Consider the following 25,997-nt stretch of genomic DNA (forward strand, 5'->3'; position numbering starts at 1 on the left):
GCTCCCTGTCCAACCTGCAGGCAGTGCCACTGGAGTGCTCTGTCCCCAGTAACTGACACTGCTTTCTGTAGCTCTGGGGAGAGGTCTTAGACTGGAGTCCTGTGAGCCTCCTTCCTCGGAGGCAGGAGGGGATGCTCCGATTGGGAGGAAACAGCTATCTAACCACCAGCCCCCACACAGAAGAGTCTCAGGAAGCCTATGGCAGCTATGCACCGGCTGCCACATCCAGGTGTGCAAGGCTCCTAGGGTATCCATAGGACTTGCACAGGCTCAGAGATCATCTCCAAAGGTACTGGGGAAAGGCAATTAAAAGGACCTCCACAAGACTGTGCTGCTCGGTGCTGCTGGGACTTCACAGCATGGCTGAGATCCACCTGCCTCTGTCCAGGCTCCACTGCAACTTCTCTTACGGGGGTCACTGAAGCCTGGACCGTGACTCCATGACCACCCTACAGCCCCTGCAAACAGATATGCTGTTGGACTTTCTTAGTTCCCAAATAATGACACAGAGACTATTTATTAATTATGAAAGCTTGGCCTTATCTTAGGCTTGTTCCCAACTAACTCTTATAGCTTAAATTAATCCATTTATATTAATCAACATTCTGCCATGTGGCTCATTACCTCTCCTCCATACTGTACCTCTGACTCCCTCTAAGTCCCCATGGCTTAATTCCACAAGCCTCAGATTCTTCCCTAGTTCCCCTCTCCCTGGAAGTCCCGCCTATTCCCTCCTGCCTAGATATTGGCCATTCAGCTCTTTATTAAAGCATTGAGAAGGCTCCTTAGGCAGAGACACATCTTCACAGTGTACAAAACGATTATCCCACAACACAGATAGCTGTGACTCTGTGAGTCTTCACTCCTGCCCTGGGTGACCTGAGGATGGAGAGTTGCTGTATTAGTTGTCTTTCTCAGCACTGTGACCAAACACCTGAGTAGAAACAACTTAAGGTAGGAAGGGTTTATTTGGCTTATGGTTCGAGGGCACACAGTTCATTATGGTGAGTGGCAGATCACACTGCATCTGGTCAGGGAGGGCAGTAGGGAGGACAGAGGCTGAGGTATAAACTCACCCCAGGGACCCATTTCTTTCAGAGTCTCCCTCCTATAGGGTCATGACCATCCCAACTGGAGCCACCATCTGGGACCAAGCATTTAGACACATAGGCTGATGGGGACATTTCACATCTGAACTGTAGCAGGCATGCTCTTTTCTCTCTGCCCAAAATACACAAGACACTGACATCTCCCTGTCTCCTTCTCATTTGTCCTTTCTTTTTTTCTCCCCTCCTTCAGAAATTCTGGAGGAGGGTAGAGGGAGGCTGAGGCAACCCACCTTTTACTTTGAGAAACTTGGGGCCTTGTCCTGATTTCAGAGGCTCGAAGCTACAGGGCCTAATATTTAGGGACTTGGTGTCAGAACTTAATCAGGGTAACACAAACAGGAACTTTGGGACAGGGTGTCAGGTCTCCTGGGGAAGTCTGGAGAGGGATGAGCAGTGTGTCTTTCTTCTGTGCCTGTGACCAAGGGCTGCTTTGGGGACTGGGTCAGACTGCTCACCAGGTCTACACGCTTCTGCCTATGTGGATCAGTTGGCCTGCCCTGTCTCTAGGGACTCCAGGATGTCCAGCCCTGTTGTAGAGCACTGCAGGTCAGATTCTGCTGAAGTGGCTCCCAATTCATAGCCTATTACAGGAAGTATTCCCACCTGTCCTTGGTGAGCAAGTGCCACCTTTTATACACCTGGCAGCTTAGATACCCACTGCAGTTGGGGCTGGGGCTGCAGCTGCTGTGTAACATCTCAGGGCTCCTGTGGCAACTGCCTCCCTCAGTATGGGGCAAAAGGCACGTGCATCCTCCCAACCCACCTACAGACGGCCACATTCCCACCTCCCAACCGTCTCCTCTCCAATTGGGCTTCTTAGCTTTCCATGTACACACATCTTTTCGACCACACTTAACCAACTTGCCACCGATCCAACTGGGCTTTCTGTGGCTCTGGAGCTGTGGCACCACGCCACAGTTCTTGCGGCATGTATCTCATGGGGACCACACACTCCTGTCCTCCCACATGTCCCCCAGCTTGGGGACATTAGGCTGTACCATGGCAGTGCAATCCTTTCGGCACAGACACATTCAGCTTTGGAAGCCACGTGTCGTGTTTTGTTACAGACCAGAGGCGGAGATTCTAACATCAGGAGAGCCTGACAGGGCAGCACCAGGGCATTTCAGCTCTTCGGGGTACAGGATTCTTCTGCTGTTGATGGAAGACAAAAGGTCCGAGGTCCCCACTCCTTAGCTGCATCCTCACCCTTGCAGTCTGGTCCCCCCAGTCAATACTACCTCAGAGGCTGCCCGCCAGTCAGCCACATACTCAAAGTGTCTTTGGGTATCACTCTGAAGTAGGCGTTGTTCCTCCGTGTCCCACAGGGCTATGCTGTGCCCTGGACTTGTGGCCTGTCCCCTTTACCTTCTCCTGCCAGAGGCTAGGCCTCCTTTCTTGGTCTTCTGGCCTTGTACTGCATCCCACAGCGCCTCCTTTCATGACCACTGGTCACCCCCCATGAACCCACTCCTGCCTCCCTTCCTCTCTATGGAGCCCAGTTTCCTCACCCTGGCCTCAGTCCTGGATGTTAAGGCTTCCTAGACATTTCTGGGACACTGAGTCAGGAGGATGTGGCAGACAGCCACTGCGGGACCAACAGCCTCCCAGGGCCAAGCCCTGTGTACTTGCACCCAGAACTGCCGGCTTAAAAGTAAGACTGCTAATGGGCCTCCTTGGGGCTTTGACTGCTCTGACCCTAAGAGGAGAACACAGGGATATCTCTATGGAAAGTTCCCTCCTTGAGCCTCCATGTTGGCAACGGGAAATTTATTGTCAAATATGTTTAGGCTGACCTTACTACCAGGCCCCAGCTACAGGTGCCAGGTGTCTGTCATCAGGTACTCTCCTCTGAATGGTAAGTCACAAAAGCAACAGAGAACCTTATGAAGAAAGTGGATCTCATAGACCTTTGGCCACAACTTGCTGTCCTCAGAGGCCACTGAGGACTTTCCACAGGGCTGGGTCAAGACTGGAGTAAGACAGCAGCATCCCACAGCTGAGTCATGGGCAGGGGTAGAGTGACCAGATGCTGATGCGCTGGTCCTTGGACCCTGCAGCAAGCAATCCATCAGTGGCAAAGGCCACACAGCACACAGAGGCACTGTGGAAGGCCAGAACGGCCAGTGGCTTCATTGTCCTCCAGTGAAAGACTCGGATGCGATGGTCCCAGCCTGCTGTGGCTAAGAGCTTGTGGTCTGGCCGGATGGTGACTTCGGCAATCCCAGGATTGGTGAGTTCCTGAGTCTTGCACACCTATAAACAGGACAGTAAGAAGAACGTGGTTGCTCTTAGGTCTGCTGTAGTCCTTGGTCACAAATATCCCTTCCCTGGCCCTACTCTGCCATAGGCTCTGGACAGCTACACATTCTTGTCCATCTGGCCTCCTCCTCAACCCCATGGTCATAGCAGGGACTTCCCTAAGCACACACAAGGCCACAAAGTTATGCTGAGCTCCTCCCAGCCTGGAAGAAGCTGGGAGGCCAGGTCCTGGGTTCTCAGTGTGGAGGAGATACACAGTCAATGTTTCTCCTGGAGGAACTCCACTGAAACTTACGGCATGGGGAATGCAAATGCCATCAACAATAACACCAAGACTCAAGGGAGACCCAGAAACCTGGTAGTGGGTCCCAGACCACCCAGAGAAGGGGTTGGCAGAGTGTACAGTGTGCTATGGCTTGAATGTGTCCCTCAAGAATTCACAGTCAGAAACAGAATTCTCAATTCACCTATTAATGCTATCTAAGGTGGGGTATTTGGCAGGTGATGAGGCCTATTAGTGGCTTTCTCAGTGAAGACCTGAGCTGGCAGCCTGTTCTGTCTTGTCTAGGGATGGTCCCCATGTTGTGACTGGCACTCAGCAGATGCAAGCTTCCAAGCCTCCTGGTCTTCAGTACCACTAACCAAATCAACTGTTTTTAAACAAAAAATTTATTTTTATTTTATGTATTTAAGTGTTTTGCCTGCACATATATCTGTGCACTGTGTGTGTGTAGGGCTCACAGAGGCCAGAAGAAGGCATCAGATCCTCGGGGACTGGAGCTGAGAGCTGCCATGTGAACCATCTCTCTGGCCCCAAGCTTTTATCCTTCAGACACTGCGCAGGCTTAGCAGGCTTAGGCATTTTGCAGTAATAGAAAATGGAGAAAGGTAGAGGGTGAGGGGAAACGGCACTAGAGGAGGAGGAAGGAATCCCGATGTGCTCCTTACTGGCTGTGGAGCCCCCATTTCTCCGTCAATGTGGTCGATTCCTCTGCAGTACCATTCACCACCGTGCCCTTGCCAAACACAAGACCAATTCAGCCACCCTAACTTTAAACCCCTACAACTTCACGCTAAATTAAAAAGTCCTTTATAAAGTTAGCCTGCCTCAAGGTCTTTGTCATAGTAATGAAGGTAGCCTCTTGGTTACAGAGGCCTGTCCTGCACACTGAAGGCCACTTGACAGTCCTGTTCCTACAAGTGGCCTGCCTGAGCCACAAGCTTTCTGTTAGTCCCTTTGTTTTCAGTGCCTTCCAGCAGGACCACATCACCCTTTGCAGACAATGCTCATTCCCACAGAGTTGGCAAGGAGGCTGGGCATAGTGACCTGTGAGTTTAATCCTAGCACTCTGCAAGAGGGACAGGCGGTCATTGTGAGGGAGGGAGGGAGGGAGGAGGGAAGAAAGGGAGGGAGGGAGGGAGGGAGGGAGGGAGGGAGGGAGGAAGGAAGGAAGGAAGGAGGAAGAAAGCACAGAAGGGAGGAAGGAAGAAGATATAAGGAAAAATAAGGAAAGAAGTAGGGAAAATGAACGACAGCATCCATGGAAGCCAGTAGAAACGGTCACAGAACAATTTAGCTACAAATTAACAAAACACAACAGATGAAGTAGGTCATTCTTAAACCAGTCACTGTGGGTGGGCCTTGGCAGGGCTCAGGATGGAGGAAGAAAAGAAGGATGAAGGGAATGAGCACCAGTGGAGACACTGAATGACGTCGGATGGGGTCCGGGAGGGCAGGAAGATTAGAAAATAAACCAGGTGAAACAAAACAGTTGCAAGGGACCAGAGGAAACATGGAGGGCAACAGAAGAGCAACTTCAATTGGCTGAAAGAGAAGCCTTAGGATATAAGCCCAAAGAAAGGCTGCAAGAGCATTCAAGAATAAGACATACTCTAAAATTCTTAGGGCTAAGAGTGAAGAGAGACCTTCTAATAGCCAGGCAAATAATCACATGGAAGATGAGGGCACAGCAGAAGCCGTCACCAGCATGTGTGCCAGCAGAGAGTGGGGCAGTGCTCATGCAGGCAGAAGGGAGTGTGGTCCAAGAGTTTTATATCCAGCCAAACTGTCACTCAACTGTGAAAACAGTAGACAAACATTTTTGAACATGTAAGAGCTGAAAGAATATTGCTCCCGTAAGTCCTTCTGGAAGAACAAGGAGATTTACTCCCACCTTGCAGATGGCGGCTAGAGAACTCTAGTGAACAGTCTGGCAGACAGCACTGAGTCTACTTACCTACAGGATTAGGCACAAGACACGGGGATTATGGCTAGGAGAACCAGTTATGTAACTAGGAGAAGCATGGGCGGGTAATGAGAAAGATGGGGTGCTGTGAAGGATTTGCTCATTCGTTGACCTCACCTCTGAGGTGATCTGACCTCCCACCATAACTGACGGCAGCTCAGCATATTTCCTTCTCCTCTCACAGCTGAGAAGGGATGTCCTGGTTTTCTGGTATTTGCTTTGCATATCTGTATATGATAATACCAAAATACCAAAGCAAAAAAGAATAAACATTCTCTGGTTTTAAAGAATATCTAAACCTGAGCATGTAGAAAGGGACTTGAGAGGATCAAACAGCAGACAAGCCAGAGCATAAGTGAGGGAAGCAGGGGATAATTTGGGTTTCCAACCCAAAGCAATAGGTAAGATAAAACTTGGTATCTAATACTGATCAAGGTACAGTGCACACTCAAGAGTGCGGCTGCGTTCAGCAAAGAGGCTCATCTGTCATAAAGTGGTTAAAACAAAGCATTCGGTGCCTAACCAACTAGTCCTCTTGCTGTAAACAACCACAAAGGTGAACAAAACACACAAGGTAATTGTTGACAGGTCCTGCACAGCAGGCAGGGTGGAGCCCTGGCATTCTCTGCCTGGGGACAAAATCTAGCCAGAATATAATAGTCACATTAAGTTGAGGAGACAGATAAAAATCTGGGGTAGCTAGAAAGCTAAGATCTGTGAGGATAAGGGGGTGGAATGGAGGGAGATGTGATGGGGGGCTGGGGACTAGATGTGGGTTCCCTAGAAGACCTTGTTTGAGGTCTAGGCTCTGTGTGTTCACAGCAGATAACAGGCTGAGCCACCAGTTCTCACATCAGGAATAATGATCCGACCTCAGAGTGTGGCCTTCTCCAGATATCTACCACGGTGAGAAGCCAGGACTGGCAAGGTCTGTGGAGAGCTGGGGTTGCAGTGCCACCACAATGAAGGCGGGTGGCTGAGATGGCCATGCCCACACAAGCCCAATGTGAACAGCCAGCCACTAACCTAGAGCACTGGCACAAAATAGCAGAGTTCAGGGTCTCCATCACAAGCCATTTACATGTCCAGCACATCAACAGTACTTAGTAGACACACAGAAAGCACGGCTGTGCGCTCCATAATTGAGGGAAATCACGTCAGTACAAACTGATCCCCCAAATGGTGCAGGTCCCGAACACATCAAATAAAGATGTCTATGAAAGGAAAAAGGTCGCGCAGATGGCACCAAGTGTGAAGTCCTGAGTGTGAATCCACGGGACCCACGGAAACACCCAGGAAGGTGGGGCAGCCACTGGGAAGGGGGTGGACACTAGGAACACAAGGCAGCCCACCTGTAATCCCAGCATTTGGGAGGCAGAGACAGAGGATCTTGGACCAGCTGGCTAGCCAGATCAGTTGAAACTGGGGAACTCTGGGTTCAGCAATAGACCTTGCCTTGATAAACACAGTGGAGAAACATTAAGGAAGACATGTCAACTTTAGGGCTCCATACACATGTGCATGCTCATATATGAACACACATGTATCCATACACATGTGAACATACATACATAAATGCATGCACACTACACATACACAAAAAACTAAAGAAAAATACATTAAAATATTATAAAATTATTTATACGAACTAAGCAGACAGGAATTATTAGTACAGAGTAAGAACTATAATAAGACTAAAAAGTATCAATTAGAATAAAATGGACAGGACAGGGCAGACTAGAAATTGTTTTATAAAAAAGTGAAATGGATAGCGACATCTTGAATTTTGCAGGCAAATGGATGAAACTAGAAAACATCATTTTGAGTGAGGTAACCCAGACCCAGAAAGTTAATTATCAAATGTACTCACTCATAAATGGTTTTAAAACATAAGGCAAAGAAAACCAGCCTACAAACCACAATCCCAGAGAACCTAGACAGCAATGAGGACACCAAGAGAGACATACATGGATCTAATCTACATGGGAAGTAGAAAAAGACAAGATCTCCTGAGTAAATTTGGAGCATGGGGACCTTGGGAGAGGGCTGAAGGGGGGGAGGCAGGGAGGGGAACAGAGAAAAATGTAGAGCTCAATAAAAATAATAAAATAAAAAAGTGGACTGGGTCAATGAGCTGGTCAGAGGGCAAAGGTGCTTGCTAGGAAGCCTGACAACCTGAGTATGATCCTTGGGACCCACAGGGTAGAGAAAATCTAGGCTTGCAAGCTGCCCTCTGACTTCTGCATGTTCACTGTGCACATGCACAGCACACAAACACACACAATAAATAAATAATGTCTTCTTCCCGATAAAGGGGTTGACTCTGGACAGGACTTGAGCCTACAGGGAACGTGTCAGAGCTGGCAGCTGCTGATAAATATCAAACGCTGAGTAGTACTCTAATATGTATATATTCCATACTTTCTTCGTCCATTCTTCCATTGAAGAGCATCTAGGTTGTTTCCAGGTTCTGGCTACTACAAACAATGCTGCTATGAACATAGTAGAGCATATACTTTTGTTGTATGATAAGGCCTTTCTTGGGTATATTCCCAAGAGTGGTATTGCTGGATCCAGGGGTAGGTTGATCCCGAATTTTCTGAGAAACCGCCACACTGCTTTCCAGAGTGGTTGCACAAGTTTGCATTCCCACCAGCAATGGATGAGTGTACCCCTTTCTCCACAACCTCTCCAGCAAAGGCTATCATTGGTGTTTTTGATTTTAGCCATTCTGACAGGTGTAAGATGGTATCTTAAAGTTGTCTTGATTTGCATTTCCCTGATCGCTAAGGAAGTTGAGCATCTCCTTAAGTGTCTTATGGCCATTTGAACTTCTGTTGAGAATTCTCTGTTCAGCTACTCAGTAGTAAAATACAAGGACTTCTTGAATTTTGCATACAAATGGATGGAAATAGAAAACACTATCCTGAGTGAGGTAAGCCAGACCCAAAAAGAGGAACATGGGATGTACTCACTCATATTTGGTTTCTAGCCATAAACAAAGGACATTGAGCCTATAATTAGTGATCCTAGAGAAGCTAAATAAGGAGAACCCAAAGAAAAACATATAGGCATCCTCCAGAATATTAACCTTCATCAGGCAATGAAAGGAGACAGAAACAGAGACATACATTGGAGCACCGGACTGAAATCTCAAGGTCCAAATCAGGAGAAGAAGGAGAGAGGGCACGTGCAAGGAACTCAGGACTGTGAGGGGTGCACCCACACACTGAGACAATGGGGATGTTCTATCGGGAACTCACCAAGGCCAGCTGGCCTGGATCTGAAAAAGCCTGGGATAAAACCGGACTCGCTGAACATAGCAGACAATGAGGACTACTGAGAACTCAAGAACAATGGCAATGGGTTTTTGATCCTACTGCACGTATTGGCTTTGTGGGAGCCTAGGCAGTTTGAAAGCTCACCTTACTAGACCTGGATGGAGGAGGGTGGTCCTTGGACTTCCCACAGGGCAGAGAACCCTGATTGCTCTTTGGGCTGACAAGGGAGGAGGACCTGATTGGGGGAGGGGGAGGGAAATGGGAGGCGGCGGTGGGGAAATGACAGAAATCTTTAATAAATAAATTAAAAAAAAAATAAATAAATATCAAACGCTCCATGTGTGAGCGCGTGTGCATGTTTGGAGTGGGGCAGGGGATGCTTAGCAGGGAGCGTGCACTGGCTGATCCTGAGCACCCACATAGTGGTCACAGCACCTGTAACTGCAGCTCTGGGGGGAGGGGGCACATGGTGGTCACAGTACCTGTAACTGCAGCTCCAGGAGCCAATGCTGCCTTCTGGCCTCCACGGGCACTTGTGTACACGGAATGCATTCATATGCAACACAGAAACAAAAACTAAAAATAAATATTTTAAAAAATACTGTAGTTTGACCTAAACAGAGAACTCTTAACAGAGGAATCTAAAATGACTGAAAGACACTTCAGGAAATGTTCAACATCCTTAGTCATCAGAGAAATGCAAATCAAAACAACTCTGAGATTCCATCTTACACCTGTAAGAATGGCCAAGATCAAAAACACTGATGACAGCTTATGCTGGAGAGGTTGTGGGGAAAAGGGAACACTTCTGCATTCCTGGTGGGAATGCAAGCTGGTACAGCCCCTTTTGATATCATTATGGTGATTTCTCAGAAAATTAGGAAACAAGAGACCTCAAGACCCAGCAATAACACTTTTGGGTATATATCCAAAGGATGGTCAATTGTGGACATGTGCTCAACTATGTTCATAGCAGCATTGTTTGTCATAGTCAGAACCTGGGAACAACCTAAATGCCCCTCTACCAAAGAATGGATAAGGAAAATGTGGTATATTTACACCATGGAGAAATACACAGCAGAAAAAAACCCAATGACATCTTGAAATTTGCAGGCAAATGGATGGATCTAGAAAACATATTGAGTAAGGTAACCCAGACCCAGAAAGGCAAACATCATATGTATTCACTCATAAGTGGCCTTTAGACATAAAGCAATGAAAAACTAGCCTACAATTCACAATTCCAGAGAACCTAGACAACAAAGAGGACCCTAAGAGAAACATACATGTATATAACTAACTTACATGGGAAGAAGAAAAAGACAAGATCTCCTGAGTAAATGTGGAGCATGAGGACCATGGTAGAGGGTAGAAGGGGAGGAGAGAGGAAAGAGGGGAGTGGAGAAAAATATATAGCTCAATAAAAACAACTTTTAAATATTATCGTAGTTCTAAAAAATAGCTTTAAGAAACTATTCAAAGCAAAATTAACATAAGAGGGTGATGTTCGCAGAAGCCCAGGAATGCTCTGACAGTCAACAGTAGTGGGAAGACTTCACAGTTCAAGTCTCAGAACACAGCCACTGTTTGACAGACACAGATGGACTGGGTCAGCATGGAGAAACACAGAAAAGGAGCAAATAATAAGAGTACAGACCCAACCCCATTCCTGATCAGAACACTAAGTACAAACGGATCAAAGACTCCAATTAGAAATCAGTGATTGTCAGACAGCATTAAAAAAAAGCAACACACAGCTTGGAATGATGGCTCACACCTTTAATCCCCTCATGACTGACGCAGAGGCAGGCAGATCTCTGTGAGTTCAAGGCCAGCATTCTAGCCAGAGCTACTTGGTGAGACCTTGTCAAAAACAAAAAGGCAAGAAATAACAAATCATCCATAAAGACAATTTTTCAGTTATACATAAAGCCAGGCTGAAGGTAGAAGCATGGAAAAGATGAGCCACACAAAGAACAAAGCTAAGAAGACAGAGGCTGCTGTTCAGTATCAGCTCAGGCTGACCTTGAGACAAAGGGCGCCATGAGGCAGAGGCAGAGGAGGACACTCTAGGCAGGGTACAGTTCAGGGGCAGTGCTTGGCCAGCACATGGGAAGTCCTGGGTTCCATCTCAAGTGTTCTCTCTCTCTTCTCCCTTCTCCCTGCTCTGGCACAATACATGCAACATACACACACACACACACACACACACACACACACCCCTACGTGTAACTTCAGATAGAACGGTTCATTTGCAAGGGGGAAGCAAGCGTCTGTAATGCTTACAGACCTCACGGCACTTTAAAGACAATGGAGAAAGCTGGCAGAAATAAAGGGTGAACTAGGTAGAGCAGGACAGGTCCTTAGAGCCTTCCTCAGGAACTGGTAGAAAACCAGACTGCAGCCCAATCAGTAAGGACCTGAACTGTAGACTGGCTCACATGACAACGTCAGACTGACTAAAATGGCCAGCATCTGTACCGCACCTGTCTCCTCTAGGTGTGTGGGGTCTGCTCTCACACACAGAGCCACATGCAAGACTAAAACCAGAGACTGACAACAGGATTAGTTAGATTAAAGATGCCTACAAAATCAACAAGTATTTGGAAATTAGCTAATTTCTTCTAAAGAATTCATGGATCAAAGAATAAATCACATGAAGAAAAGATTTAGGCCGGGAATGAGGGATCTTGAACTCACTATGTAGCCAACTCCTGATGGCCTTGCCTCCTCTTCCAGGCATGAAGCACCAGACTTGGCTTTGAAGTTGATGTAAAACAAAGACACGCTAGCTGGTGGTGGTGGCACACACCTTTAATCCTAGCACTCAGGAGACAGAGGCAGGTGCATCTCTGAGTTCAAGGCCAGCTTGGTCTACAGAGTGAGTTCCATAACAGCCAGAGCTACGTAGAGAAACCCTGTTTTGAAAAACAAAACAAAAAACAAAGACAAAATTTCTAAGAAACCTGTATGATATCCATTTCTGGAGATACCTAGGCTGGAGGTTGACCTGTTAACAGCCCGTGCACATGGATCCAGAACTGTGGGCCCCAAGGAAGCCTTTCCAGACACAGGTACATCACAACCATGTCACACACTCAGAGGCCACTGCGCCAAGGGGCTGAAACTCGGTCTTAGTTTATGGGAAGAGGGCTACCATTCAAGAATGCCCCAGCATGCCAGGCATGGTGGCACATGCTTTTAACCCTAGCACTCGGGAGGCCGAGGCAGGCAGATCTCTGTGAATTTGAATCTAGCCTGTAGTAAGTTCCAAGACAGCCAGGGGTATATAGGGAAACCCTATATCTCAAACAACAACAAAACCCCAGGATTGTTTATGGTGTAAAATGCAACCCTTTGGGCTGGTATGGTACACATGCCACCCCAGCACTTAGGAGACAGAGGCAGGATCAGGAGTTTAAACTCATCCTTGGCCACACAGCGAGGTTAAGGACAGTTTGGGCTGCATGAATTTGTCCCAAAAATTAAAATAAGGAGGCTGGAGAGATGATTCGGCCATTACAAGTACTCATTGTTCTTCCAGGGGACCCAGGTTTGCTTCCCAGCACCCATGTTAACTCACAGCCACCTGTAACTGCATTTTCAGGGAGTCTATCGCCCTTCTCTGGCCTCTCCTGGTTAACACAGAAAACATTCACACACATAAAAGTATTTAAAATTTTTTTTAAAAATTTATGAACAAATAAAAAAGAAAAAGAAATCAGCAGTAGGGTAAAGGCTAGATCCATAGGACACAGCTACACCTTGAAGGGCCAGGAAGGACTAAGAAGAACTGAAACCCACATAGGAAACTTGTGTAAGCCTCATGAACAGTTGGTGGATAGACTTCTTTCCCAGGGGACTGAAGGAAACTAGGAAGGTAATTACCTTACTGGCTGTTCTTAAGCTAGTTTTCAAATGCATAAAATAAGGAACAATGGGAACAGGGACTAGGGGAGGGAAAGGCCAGCAGGGAGGTTCTCTTGTACCCCAGGGCCTTGGTCACGTGTGTGCCTAGGCAGGTGCCTATGTGCATCTACAGAGACAGCCATATTCTTCTCAAGCACATGTGGACCACTGATGCAAACTGAAGCAGCTCTGCATTTCAAAGAACTGAAATCATTCAGACCTTGTTCTCTGACCACAATGTAATTAAGTTAGAATTTGAAAACCAGAAGATAACTGGGGTGTGCAGTGGGGAATCAAACATTTAGAACCATAAAAAAACACTCCAATCAGCTCGGCTTAGAGGCCAGAGAACAAATAAACACAGGGTCCACCTAGAAGTAAGGGGTGATGATACCTGGCAGTGGGAAGCCATGGGGACACAGGCAGAGGAACTGCGACTGATAGGTGCCATGTCCAACATGAGCTGGAATGACCGAGTCCGCCCAAGGACAGGGCTGAAGAATGTGGCTGACACTCACATACCAGTCGCCAACAACTACAAAATGTTCATCAGACAAGTATGTAGAGATTTTTCACATATGTAGAGATTAAAGTTAAAAGTCTAAAAAAACATGCCCCCAACCCCAAGCCCAGCATGCAGAGTCCAGACTAAAGCAGCTCAGGCCATGTGTTTGAGGAACAACAAGAGGCCCAGGTTTCCTGCCTGAACCCCCAGCCCTGCAATACAACAGCAAAGAAGAGGTTAATTCATGCCCGGATTTAGCCTCTGAGCAAAAGAGCAGGGACCTCTTCTGCAGTTTCTAGCCCCTCAATGCCACCAGCAAAACTACGTGGTAGGAAGCTTGGGTGCCAGTCAACTGCAGCCCAAAGTCTGACCCAGTGGAGTCAGAGAGACACATATCACAGTTGGTTACCTTAGAACTATTCCTCTTTGAGATGGAGTCTCACTAGGGAGCCAAAGTGGTCTTCAATTCCTAGGCTCAAGTGAGCCTCTTGCCTCAGCCTTCTGGAGAGCTGAGACTACAGGTGTACACTGCCACAGCAGGCTTTACTTCATTGCTTTGATACTAAAGGGAACACAATTGCACTTTCTAAATTAACAGAGTCAAGAAGAACATCCAAGTCCATAGAAATGGCTCCGTTGGTAAAAGTGTTGGCTAAGCAAGCACAGGGACCTGAGTTTGGGCTGTTAGCATTCACATAAAAAACAATCTACAGCAATGATGCTGGCTTGGAATCCCAGTACTGGGGAGGTGAAGGACAGGAGGGTCTCTGGGGCTTGCTGGCAGCAAGTCTAGGTAAATGGTGAGCTCCAGGTAAACAAAAAAACAAACAAACAAACAAATAAATAAATAAATAAATAAATAAAGGGTTGGGGCTGGCCCAGCAGTTAAGAATGAGTCTTAACAGCTCTTGCACCCACGTCAGGCAGCTCACAACTACCTCTTAACTCCAGCTCCAGGGGATCTAATATCCCTTTCTGGTCATATGCACATATACACACTTTAAAATAAAATAAATCTTAAAAAAAAACCAGAGCGGAGTGTGACTGATGAAGATCTCAGAGATCAACCTCTACCTGCACAAGCACATACATACACATACATATATACTATACATACACGAACACACATATACAAGTAAGAGTAAGAAAGCCTGTGTCAGTCAGAGAGAGGCAATAAACACATTTGTCAAAATCCAGCACCCATTCACAGTCCAGTTCATCCCCCACAGACATGGAAGGAACTTCACCCAGTGAGAACCTGTCACTACCCAGTTCCATCCAAAGTGACCTGCTTCATATGACAAGTCTGGGTCCCAACGAGTGCCACCAGCAATGCAGTCCTCCAGCTTTCTTGTTGCCATGCCCTCTCTGGCCCTTCTAGGGTTGGGCTCCAACCACCTCTTCTTGTCCCTCTGATGTCTCTTGTGGCCTGAATATTTTGTCCATCTTCTACGTTCTCATCTGGCAGAGCCCCAGCCTATTCTAAATGTTTCCCAACTGAGTGTGGCCACAGCAGTTAAAAGAGCGAGCTCAGGTGGGTCCTCTGTGTGCGAGGCATCTGTCTGCTGATGTGGACCCTCCATTGTTCTCTGTCCTCACTAGGCTCCACACACAGGTTGCAAAGCCTGCACTGGGGCAGGGTGTGGAGCAGATGCTGTGGTGTGGTGCGCCTGAGCATGCATGTGGTGCCCGCCCATGCCTGCAGACAGACCCGGTTGCTCTTCCTGAGACTGGAGAGCTATATATGATCCTGGGGAACTGGGGGCTGGGAACCTATACATTGGACTGTATTGACACTTTTATCCTTGTCTCTCTGGGAATGCTGGCTTGGCCAAAGTAGAGAGGGGACTGTTGGGTACAGAGTGGCCCCATGGGGACCCACTCAGGGCCCTGTCTCAAGGACACTTCCTTGCTGCCTCCTTGTCCTAGGAACTTAACAATTCTGATTTCCAGAGAGATGAAGGCAGCTCTTAACCCTATGCCTGGCTGCTAATTACTCTGAGCCCCGACTGTGATCCTCAGAGGCAAAGAGGTCTCACGCTGACTTTTTCCTGCCTCCCTACTAGCTCTTGATATGAGAAGAACCTCATGTTCTGCTCCAGTATGTACAGGCCCTCTTGGTACCCATGGAGATGACCCTACAGTTTTCTGACCAGCTGCCCCAGTGGCTCTCCTGAGGCCACGACTGTGGCACAACCAGGACTGCAGATGGATACAAGGCTGGGACTCTGCTCAGCACACTGGGCTGATCTGGGTAAGGGAGCCTTGTTATTACTTAACGACCTAAAATACTACGGGCTGTAAATCAGTCCCTGCTTCAAGGCTGTGGGTCCTACTCTGTGTGGAGGAAGGAGAGGGCCTGGGTACCACCTGTATCTAAGCCCAAACCTGATGGCTAGCAGCAGAGCCACCTCAGGGAGGCAGGAGTGAGCTAACGTCCCCGAGGTTCCCCAGGCACTCTCCAGTATGCTGTCCTCCACAGGCATCCTACTGGTCATAGCAGCCCCTCCCTGCCTGAGCCCTCTGGCCTGGGCTCAGGACCCTCCAGAAAGGCTCTCTGGCCACCAGTGGCTCTTACAGCTCATGACCTCAGGTGCCAGGAATGCTCGGCGCGGCACCATCTGGTTCTGATTACCCATGCTAGGCTGCGGGCGCCTCAGCCAGGGATCTGTGTCCCGAGTGGCTGGGAGATTGATTTGGGTTCCTTGGAGGCTTTAGCAGGAGGATGTGAGGAAAGCACGTCTGAACCAGTGGGGCGTGGGCCAAGGCGGGCGGCCATGTTCTGGTGCCATGGCACCAGTAAGGATGCTGTGGACTGGAGGCCATCTCACTGGCTCTCATATGTTAAAAATGATCTCAAATAGCTTGCCCTGGCAAATTACCAGATGCTTCCTTCCCCGAGGCCTGGGCTATAAGAACGAGGATCTTTGGGGGCTCTAAGGCCAGCACTGGACCTGACTCTGGGTTAAACAGCTCTGGGCCTTCATCAGATTCGTGAGTCATTCGCACCCTCCCAAGCAGGAAGGCAAGCTCAGCAGGGGGCCTGGGGCTCCCTACCTCCTTTGATGTCTACTGCTGAGTCGGGCCCTGCCCACCTCACCCCAACTACTTCCAGGCTGCAGTTCCTAGCTCCCCTTCTGCTTTAACTTTTCAATTCATTAGTAGAGTAAAAGTTCATCTCTGGACTGAAACATGCCCATAAATTAAGTCTTAAGTTCCAGCAGCTGTTTCCCAAACATGTAGGGAGATTCCAAGAAGATATGGGCTGGAAGGACTTTTTCCGGGTGCAGGGTACGAGAGTAGGAGATGCCCAGCTCTTGCAGGAGGGGCCTAGGTGTCCATCCTCTGCCTTCAGGCTGATGAGTCAAGCCAGAAGGGGATGGATGCTGGACCCCAGAGGGTGGTGCCGAAGCAGGAAGGGTGTGTGAAGGAGACCCCCAAGCCTACTTGCTGGGCTCAGCACCTAGTGAGGTGGGGACTCAGGACACACAGACGCAGTGGTCGAGTACTGTGCTTTCCCTTATGCTCACATGCAGGGCATGGTTCTGGGGGCTTAGGAGCTCTTCTGCAGGTTCGAGACCCTTCCCTTTACAGGAAACTTGTGGGTCTCTCAGACATGGAGGGAAGGATGGATGGACATACAGGACAGTTTTACTCTCAATCCACTATCTGCCCAGCGCAGCTGGACCCTAGATGGTCAATGCTTAGTGCTATGGGTATGTGCCTGCCTTACTGCTGGGTCTCACTGCCTACCTTCCCTTTTCTGCTAGGCATTGCTGGTGGGGAGGCCAAGTTACCTATGCTGTCTCTACTTTCCTGGATCTGCCCCTACTTGGCTACAGTCACTATGCCCAAGCCATGGCATATGGTCTTTGGGTACCTCTATGGTTCTATTCTACATCAGCCTCCTTTTGATCTGGGACTTCTTCTGCCCCTTATTTACTGCCCACAATCAGTCCCTTTCCCAGAATGGCCTCATGATAAGGCCCTAATTTCTACCCTGGGTTTAGTGATGCCCTCAAGAACCTGGGTGGCACCCAGCACCAACCTAGCCCTGACTTTCCCCACCACACCCCTCAGGAACTGGGGTAAGTCATTTAGACCCGGGCCTGATGTGCACAAAGCAAACCCTATCCTTGGCTGCAAGATCTGAGCATGGTGGTATGAGTGTGCTGAGCAAGGTACCTTCCCACTTTGGGAAAGTGCAGTAATGACCTCTAACGCCTCCTACTGGGTGGAGGCAACCTGGACCACCATGCCCCCAAAGAAGAGTTGCATGGCCCCCCATTGACTTTATTGCTTTAGCCAATCCAGTGAGACTGGGAGCTGGGCTATAGCCATATGATATTCCATAGGGCACGTGGCTCTCCCACCAGGGCTGTTTCCACTGTTTGGCCAAGGCCAGGACTGCTTTCTGAGACTCCAAATAACAGGCGCCTTTCCTTCCTTGAGTCGGTGTATCCAGACCACCTGTGGTGTCTTGGTAGCCTACAGTCTGCCAGACCTGTACAAAACCACGTCCTGGATATATATATTTCACAACCCCTGCCATCATCTCTCCATCCCAAATGGGGAACAAGCCAGCTAGGCCCATTATGCTGCACTCTAGGGGACAGAGGCATTCCTGGGGCCATGCAGGACATTGTGGAGTTGTCTCCAGCAGGCCTTGCTCCTCCGAGGCCTTATTGCCTGGTGGGCTTTCCTGTGCTCTATGAGCAACAGTGTCCCTAGGACCAGCTTACAGATCCACCAGGCCATTGCTTTGCAGGATTTGCCATAACTCTTCTTTTTCTTTTCTTTCTTTTTCTCTTTTCTTTCCCTTTGATTAATCAGTTCCTTACTGACCAAATTCCTCTTGAGTTTTCACAAAGGAGTTTGGTCTGCCTGGACACTACGTGCCTTTTTCTAGATGGACAAGACTTGATGGCTGTTAACCCGAGGTCCAGGAGAAACCCAAACCATGTGAATGGTGAGTTCACGCCCACTGGCCCCTGCTCCCTACTGCCTCAGAGTGATTAATTAGCTAGGGAACTGCAGCCACTCCTCTTCATGCCTAAATATTGTTTTGGCCTATCAGACTGTTAGTGCAGAGCAGGATAAATGAGGCCCGGGCCTGTGCACTGACCTGCAGGGACTGCTGGTCGTCCAGACTCCAGACAGCTAGTACCTTCCCGGCAGAGCCTGAGACGCCCTTGGCCTTCTGAGAGTCGAAGTCAAGGCCCATGACAGGTTCTTCATGGCAGGCGATTCGGCTGCACACCTTCCGCTCTGAGATGTCCCACAGGGTTACCGATCCATCCTCATAGCCAGCCAGAAGGAGTGGGCGGGGACTGGAGTTAGTCTGTAGGGAACAGCACAGTGGTTGGCTCCCAAACAGTCTTGTCTTCACTGAACTTTAAGACTGCAGGATCAGCTCTCTCTCCAGCCATGCCCACATCGGGGGTGGCCTGGTCAGAGCAAGAGTCCCTTTGCTTTCCATGTAACCTAGCAGGCTTCTACATCCCTCTCAAGGGGCTGCAGGGCCGCTGCTCAGGACCTGAGGAGCTGGGGGTGGAGTCTGAGCCCCCCAGAACTCACATTGTTATGCATTTTCACCTACACTGGATCCTGTCCAAAGCAAGGATGACATAACACCCACTGGCACCCACCAGCCAGGGATGGACTCAGACTTCTTCCTTATCTCCTCCAGATGTAAGACTTGAAGTCTCTCCTGGCTGAGACCAGTTATCTTCTAGAACCCGAGGCAGGAAAGTTGCAAGCTCACGGGGATGGACTTTCTGGGCTTTGTTAACATAGCTGCAGGAGCCCCCCACCCCCTTTGGAAGTTTGGTGTGAGAGGCCCTCACTATCGTGATGGATGAGGGCGAGGGTCAGAGGGCTCTGCGCCCTGGGCTGACGCTCGTTTATTTAGCCTCTGAAACAACTACAAAAGAAGAGTGCTTCAGGATTCCAAGTCACCCTCAGGGACATGCCATCAGTCCCTGTACGGCACAGCAGCCCAAGAGAAACTGCACAGGGCTGAGCAAGGAGGCCTGGGCTAGCCAGAGGCCTATGGCATGCATCTAACAAACAGCACAAGGGCCAGGGCTCTCTGGGTCAGGCTGTGGCTGAGGTGTGGTGTAGTGTAAGCTTGGTGGAGGGGTGGGGGCAAGGCACACTGTAGACTAGCATCTGGGAAGACGGCAATGATAAGGAAAGGACGACACAATGACCAGACTTTCTGCAAGAACAGTGAACTTGCCAAGGCCAGAGCTGCCACCAAGGGCCCCTATATGTCCAGAAATGGCTTGTAAATGGGTATATTCCACTGGTGATCCAGATTTACATATACAGAATAGGAAGGAGTGGGGCTCCCGGGAGGAGACATGAAGTTTCCTGTGTTTCCTGGGCAATTTACTTTTCGTATCATCTTCCATCCCTCCCTGCTAGGGCCAGTGTCCATACTGTGTCCTTTGACCACAGCCCTAAGGTATCAGAGTATGTCCAGTGCCCCGCAGAGTGGTTCTGCTTGGCTCTGCAGGGGCCCTGGCTGCACCGCTACACTGCCCCTGAGTTCTGTCACAGGAAGAACTCGCTGCTGGTGTTTCTCAGGTCATCTGCTTGGAAGTGGTTTGTGCAGGCCTACAGTGTTTGCTGCGGTTTAGACCAGGACAGGGGCAGCACCAGGCTCAAGAATCCCAGAACCCTCTGCACCCCAACCAGGAATACAGGCCAATTGTTGTCACTCTTAATCACCACCCACAGCATGGGCCCCCGGTAGATGCTACCCTAGAAGCCCATTTAGAGAACCCTCTCACTACTTGACTAGAGCCCCAGCAGTGATCTGCGGTGACATCTATACCCACCTCTACAGCTCTGGCTACGCTGCCTCCTTCCCCCTGCAGCTTTCCTTGTTTGTTTGTTGTTTTGTTTTGTCTTGAGTCGGGGCAGTTCAGAGTCCTCATCATTGGTGTCAGCTCTAACTGGCTTGTACAAAGCTTGTGACTGAGTTCTGAGCAACACAGATTATTCAGGAGCTACTAGATAAGGTCCCTCTGCCATGGTACCAAGGGTGGCCAGCTCAGAAGCCAGATGGTCTAGGAGGTATGTCTGGTCTTTCAGCCCCGGCCAGTTACCACCATAGTGTAGCCCCCAACACGTCACTCTACTGGATCTCCCTGGTTCCTATAGCCTTCAGTGACAGGCACCACAGGCTGCACAGTGTCCCTGGTGGTCACAGCCTTGACGCTGCAGGACTGAGGATAAGAAGTCACCCTGCCTTGCCTTCCCTAGCAGTTCCCCTCGCCTTCAGCGGGGACCTAGACACAAAGATTGGTCCGGTAGCTTCTCCGGCCCTTTGAAATAAGCCTGAGAGATAGTAGCAGGCCAGGGCCTATAGGAACCCCAGTGGTGTGCACAGCTCAGTTGAGAGGCCCCAAGACTCAGACGGGAACTTTCTGTGAGGGTGGGTACTGGTGGTATTACAGCCTATCTGTCCTGTGATTATTACTGTGGCAATGCAGGACTGCTACTTTAGAGCATGAGCTAAAGATGGGCACGAGTGTTTCAGAAGATGCACCAGGTCAGGATACTTTCCACACTCACACCAGTGAGCTCATACCCTAGGACTTCTGGATTTAGGAGAAAACAAAGAGCATTCCTATAACCAGAGGCTTGTTGCAGCTGTGAGCTTCACATTGGATCTGTATCACCAACAAAACTGTGATTTGTCCTTCTGTCAACCATATTAATTACCGTAACAAGTTGGTACATCCCTTTCTACACTTCTCTTCTCTGATGGAATTTTTACACGATTGGGCAGAGACCCATGTTTTCCAGGATACAGAAGAGGAGTGGTGCAGCCACAGGTGCCTGTGCCAGGCCTGTGTGTACCATGGTCACCTCCTTCGGTACTTCAGTGTGAGTAAAGTCAGTAGGCAAGATGAGGACACATTTATTTTCCCAGTGCCCAGACACTCTCGAGAAGCCCCATCAGGACAGTGAAGCCAAGAACTAGGCTCTGCCCCTGAGTCAGGCTGCAAACTCATGGGCCCAGGAGCTCTGTCAGCTAGGCTCTCAGGAGCCTTGGCTCCCCAAAAGCTTCCCTCCAGGAAGCTGCACAGCAAAAGCTGAACACTAGGATCAGCTTGCTCAAGACTTCAAATCTAAACTTAACCCTCTCAGTTAAGAAACTGCAAGAAGCCGGATGGTGGTGGTACACCTTTAATCCCAGAATTCAGGAGGCACAGGCAGGCGGATCTCTGTGAGTTCGAGGTCAGGCTGGTCTACAGAGAGAATTCAGGACAGGCACCAAAGCTACACAGAGAAACCCTGTCTCGAAAAAAAAAAAAAAAAAAAAGAAGAAGAAGAAAGAAAGGAAGAAAGAAAGAGAAAGAAAGAAAGAAAGAAAGAAAGAAAGAAAGAAAGAAAGAAAGAAACTGCAAGAGCTGGAGGGATGGTGGCACAGTGGTCAAGAACACTGGCTGCTCCTACAGAGGAGGTTCCAGGCTTGGTTCTTAGCACCTCTATGCAGCTACAATACTCTATAGCTCCAATTCCAGGGGATCTGAAGTTATCTTTTGACTTCCACAGGCACCAGGCACACAAGTGGTGCACAAACATTCATGAAGCCAAAATACTCATACGTATAAGATAAAAATAAAAAATAAAGCAAGAAATTACAAGGAAAGCCAGTTGAAAGAAGGCCAGACCTCTTTCTGCCTTCCGTCCAGAGAGAACCTCTGGGGTAGGCACAGAGGTGCCCTCCTATGCTTTTGTGGGTCATGCGGGCGATTCCAAACTGAATCATGTGGTCATGCCCACTTCACCTCACGTTTAAAAGTGTTCAAGGAGGCAGCAAGCCACGAGGGAGAAATCACCAATGAGAAATAAGAAGATGGCCAAAGGGTTACAACCCCTCCCCGCATGGGCGCGCTGCCCTGTGACCCGCCCACTGTGGTGTCTGTACTGGTTAAGACTATGAGGCTTCCTGGATTTTCTGCAATGAGACAGTAAATAGAGACCCAGAAGTAAAAGATGCTGACCTGGACACCTTGATAAGGTCTGGGCCTGTTTCTGTGTGTAGGGAGGGACTCCAAACCTTAGGCTGTGATGACTGTCTGGGTCTTAGTTTTTGCAGCAGCCCCAGGAGAAACGACTATCAAGAACAAAGGAAATGGCTACAGTCTAGACTTCCCTGGAATGGCCTGGGGGAAACTGTCATGCTAACGTTCCTGAGACCTCTGTAAGGTGGAGAAGTGGCAAGAGTGAATGCCCAGAACAGTGAGGGCCACGCTGGCTTGTTGACATCAGTTAGCAGAGGCGAGGACCAAGGTGCTGAGGAAAAGGGCATGTGTTCTTCTTGGAGCAAGCTCCACAGCTGACCTAACTATCCTGTCCTCACAGTCACATCTGGGCACTGTGGAGCAAGCCGGCCAGGGCCTGTGGAGGGTGATTTCCTTGCAGTGTTTCCAGCAGGAACCCAGAAGAAGCCAATGTCCAGTCAGTGTTGGGCCCCAGAAGACAACAGGTACACGTTCTCTAAAGGATAGTGCCCATAGGTTTGATGACAAATGCAACCGAGTGGGGCATGACTCAGGGCTGTCGGGTGTGGCTGGCGCATGCTGTCTTACCTGCCACAGCCCCAGGCACATGGGCATGCCTGGCTTGGCATCTGCCTCCGGCTTCAGGGTGCACACTGATGTCTTGGATGGCATCTCCAGAATCTGAACCTGACAGTGAGAAAACAAGCTGATTTGGGCTGATGCCAAGCCGAGTCTATGCTATGCAAACAAGAGACGTTTAAGGCGATTAGCCAAAGCTGCTGTGAGTTTCTGTCTGCTCCTCTCCCTGTAGGGACCTGAGAGCAGAGCCTTCTAATTAGTTTGCACAGGCTAAAGGGCTTAGATGCTCCTGGGGTCCTTGCAAAACAAATGCTCACATCATTCCTGAATGACCAGCCCTTCACCAGCAAGCAGTTATGGCACACCTTGCCCCAGTTTGTCATTTGGGAAAAGCAGGCCTGGTTTACTTGGTCCTGTTTACTCTGCCCCGTCCTCCCTCCTTCACTTGTCTCTCTTGCCTCAGTTAGAATCTGCAATGGCCTTCTTTGACCAATTGCAGGCATATAAAATGATGCAAAATCTTGTGTGGAAGGCCTGGGACTCATCCACTACCCACCTAGAAAATTACCACGTTGCCAGACCTAAAGGCAGCTCCACTGAATCCTGGTTTCCCGGTACCCAAGAACCTGACTTACCAACCTAGACTACCTAGATGTCAGGCCTTTGTGTGCCTGGGCTGAGATGAGCCTTATGGGCTAGCTTCCCATGTGGGTATGCAAATCCATGTGGACTGCTTATATGCTGGCCAGCACCATCCACAAGGACCAGACATCCTGTATCTAAGGTGCTAACCTGGTACCCTCGTTCATTTGTGTCACCTCTCTGTGAGCTCAGCAGAACAGAAGGGCCCCACGTGACATTCTGTATCCCAGTACAAACCAAATGTTTTCTATGCCCTTTAACCGCCTGGGGCTCTACTGCACTTCTGTGCCTATTTGTACCTTCTGGCGTCATGTGAGCTGAGTGGATTCCGGAATCCTTGGGCTTCTCTAGGTACCAGCAAGAGAAATTCTCCATGGCAACTAGCAAGCACATGAATACAAGCCTGCTTAGCATGCCCAAGTCTGCACACAAGGCATCAGCGCTCCAAAGGGATGGAGGGTATAAACTGGACAGAATATACCCAGGATGGCCAGGCTGGTACAATGTCTGAGAGGCCAGAGCCTGGGCAAGTAACAGCTGTGTTGTCCTTACCAACCCATACCACAACCTTATCTGTCACAGTCACAGAGATGATTCTATGTCAGTCACCTGGGCTGGGTTCAGGGCAGCTTTCAGGCAGTGCAGAATGGCAAGCACACAACCTGGTCCTTCGGTTAGAGTCCTGCTGATACACCCACTTCTGATAAATGGGGGCCAGGGTAATCTCACCAGAATCCCCACAGTGATTGGACTTCTAAAGGCCAACGCTAGTAACGGTTCACAGCCCTGTCTCATCCGCTGCTGAGTCTTATAGCCCCTGCCCTTGTAGTGGGAGGAAACTTGCTCAGGCCTTTGGGAGACAGACCGAAGAACACTTGGCTGCCTGTGGAAGGTGATAAGGGAGAGTCCTAGGCCCTGGACGTAGAGGGCAAGGCAACAGGATGGATGTCGCAGCTTCAGGGACAGGTAAGCAGGACAGTGCCCAGAAGATATGGTTCTAAGGAGGCAGAGAGGTTACTGTGAGCAGAGGGGTTGATGACTAGTCAGACTACACAGCAGACCACCCAAGGGCAGAGTGCCCAAGACATGGGAAGGGGGAATGTATGGAGGAAGGCGGGACAGAGGAAAACATGTACTAAGAGGTAGGACTGCCACAGGGGAAGCAGAGATGGACAGTGTGACAGGGGCCAGCAGGTATGCATTAGAGTTGCTCCCAGGCCAGAAAGGACAAAACGGGAGGGAGATCCTATCCACAGTCCTGTCTCCTCAGGCCCATGGTCCTCCACAGCCAGCAGCACTGAGCAGGCAGTTCCTGCTGGTGCTGGCAGATCAGGCCCGTGTACTGGGTTAGGCTTGGCTCCTGCCCAAGAAAAGTCATTTTGTCTCCAAGCAGATCTAGTTCATAAATAATGAGATAGTAACAGGCATTTATTTGTTCATGATTGCATTTAAATCACCAATTAGGAGCTACATATACTTTTCTTGCCAGTTTGCCAAAAACCTGTTAAAAGTTTTATTAATGTGAGGGGTGGGGGAGTTGTTTCCGCCTGTACAGCAGGCCAGGCAGTGCCAGGTCACCCCAAGCCACAGACCCACAAGATGCCACTCTGAGGGTTAAGGGAGCTCAGTTATTCTCAGGCTGCTGATGAGCACAGTCTACCTCTTTGGAGGTCACAGGTTCCTGTACAGTTTTAACCAGCTTCCTGGCTTAGCCCTCAGTGCAGGTGGTGCCGGATTTTCAAAACAGTTTTTATTCTCTCTCTCTCTCTCTCTCTCTCTCTCTCTCTCTCTCTCTCTCTCCCTCCCTCCCTCCCTCCCTCCCTCTCTCCCTCCCTCCCCCTTCTCCCTCTGTGTATGTGTACAGCTTTTATGACACAGATCTCTCACCATGTGCAATCTGGAAATTGAACTTAGGCTGTCAGGCTAGGCAGCAAGCACCTTTACCGCTGAGCCATCTGAACAGCCGGACGTTGTATTTTCAGAAGCTACCAGCATATCCTGAGCAAATGGTTGTTTTCCAGTCTGCCAGGAATCTGCCTAAACTGGGCCCTGGAAAAGCACAGCTGGCTTAGGCCCAAACAATGCCTGAGAGCATGCTCCCACCCCTCGCGGCCGTCTGGGTGGCCACACTTGCCCAAACTTAGCATTTTTCCTTCTGGAAACAAAAGTTGGCAGTGGGTGCCAGATGGAAAGCTCCAGTGTCTGTAGGAGGCTCCACGCTCAGGAAGGCTAGGCACTGCTCTTCTGGCTCCCAGAGGCCTGGAGAATCAGGCTAGGCAAGGTAGCTGCCCTGGGTCTGACCCTGGGAACCTGCTTTTCTGATGTAGGATGGATGCTGAGCTTTCTACACTCTCAATGCAAATCCCAGATTGGGATCCTAGACAGCCCTAAGTTCACCAATAACTCCCACCTGAGGCCTCTTACACTCCAGCCTCTCTCTGCGG

General features: G+C 49.3%; 1 protein-coding gene across 8 annotated transcripts in view; it reads right to left on the minus strand.

The window, feature by feature from the left end:
• Positions 1-337: 337 nt before the first annotated feature.
• Positions 338-25,997, minus strand: part of Gnb1l (G protein subunit beta 1 like) — an 83,481-nt gene continuing 57,821 nt past the window's right edge. For 5 of the 8 annotated variants that reach the window (XM_050122961.1, XM_050122964.1, XM_050122966.1 and 2 more), the window contains 3 exons: positions 22,921-23,019; positions 18,435-18,650; positions 339-3,362 (listed from right to left, as the gene is read on the minus strand). In XM_050122961.1, the coding sequence (XP_049978918.1) occupies positions 3,111-3,362; positions 18,435-18,650; positions 22,921-23,019 (567 nt within the window). In that variant the 3' untranslated portion in view covers positions 339-3,110. Of the gene's footprint in view, positions 3,363-9,377; positions 9,428-18,434; positions 18,651-22,920; positions 23,020-25,997 lie in introns of all 8 variants that reach the window. The other 3 variants (XM_050122968.1, XM_050122969.1, XM_050122967.1) reach the window with 3 other exon arrangements.

The sequence above is a fragment of the Alexandromys fortis genome, unplaced genomic scaffold (genome assembly GCF_014885135.2).
Source record: "Alexandromys fortis isolate MF-2015 unplaced genomic scaffold, M_Fortis_MF-2015_v1.1 scaffold_219, whole genome shotgun sequence".
NCBI classification, from domain to species: domain Eukaryota; kingdom Metazoa; phylum Chordata; class Mammalia; order Rodentia; family Cricetidae; genus Alexandromys; species Alexandromys fortis.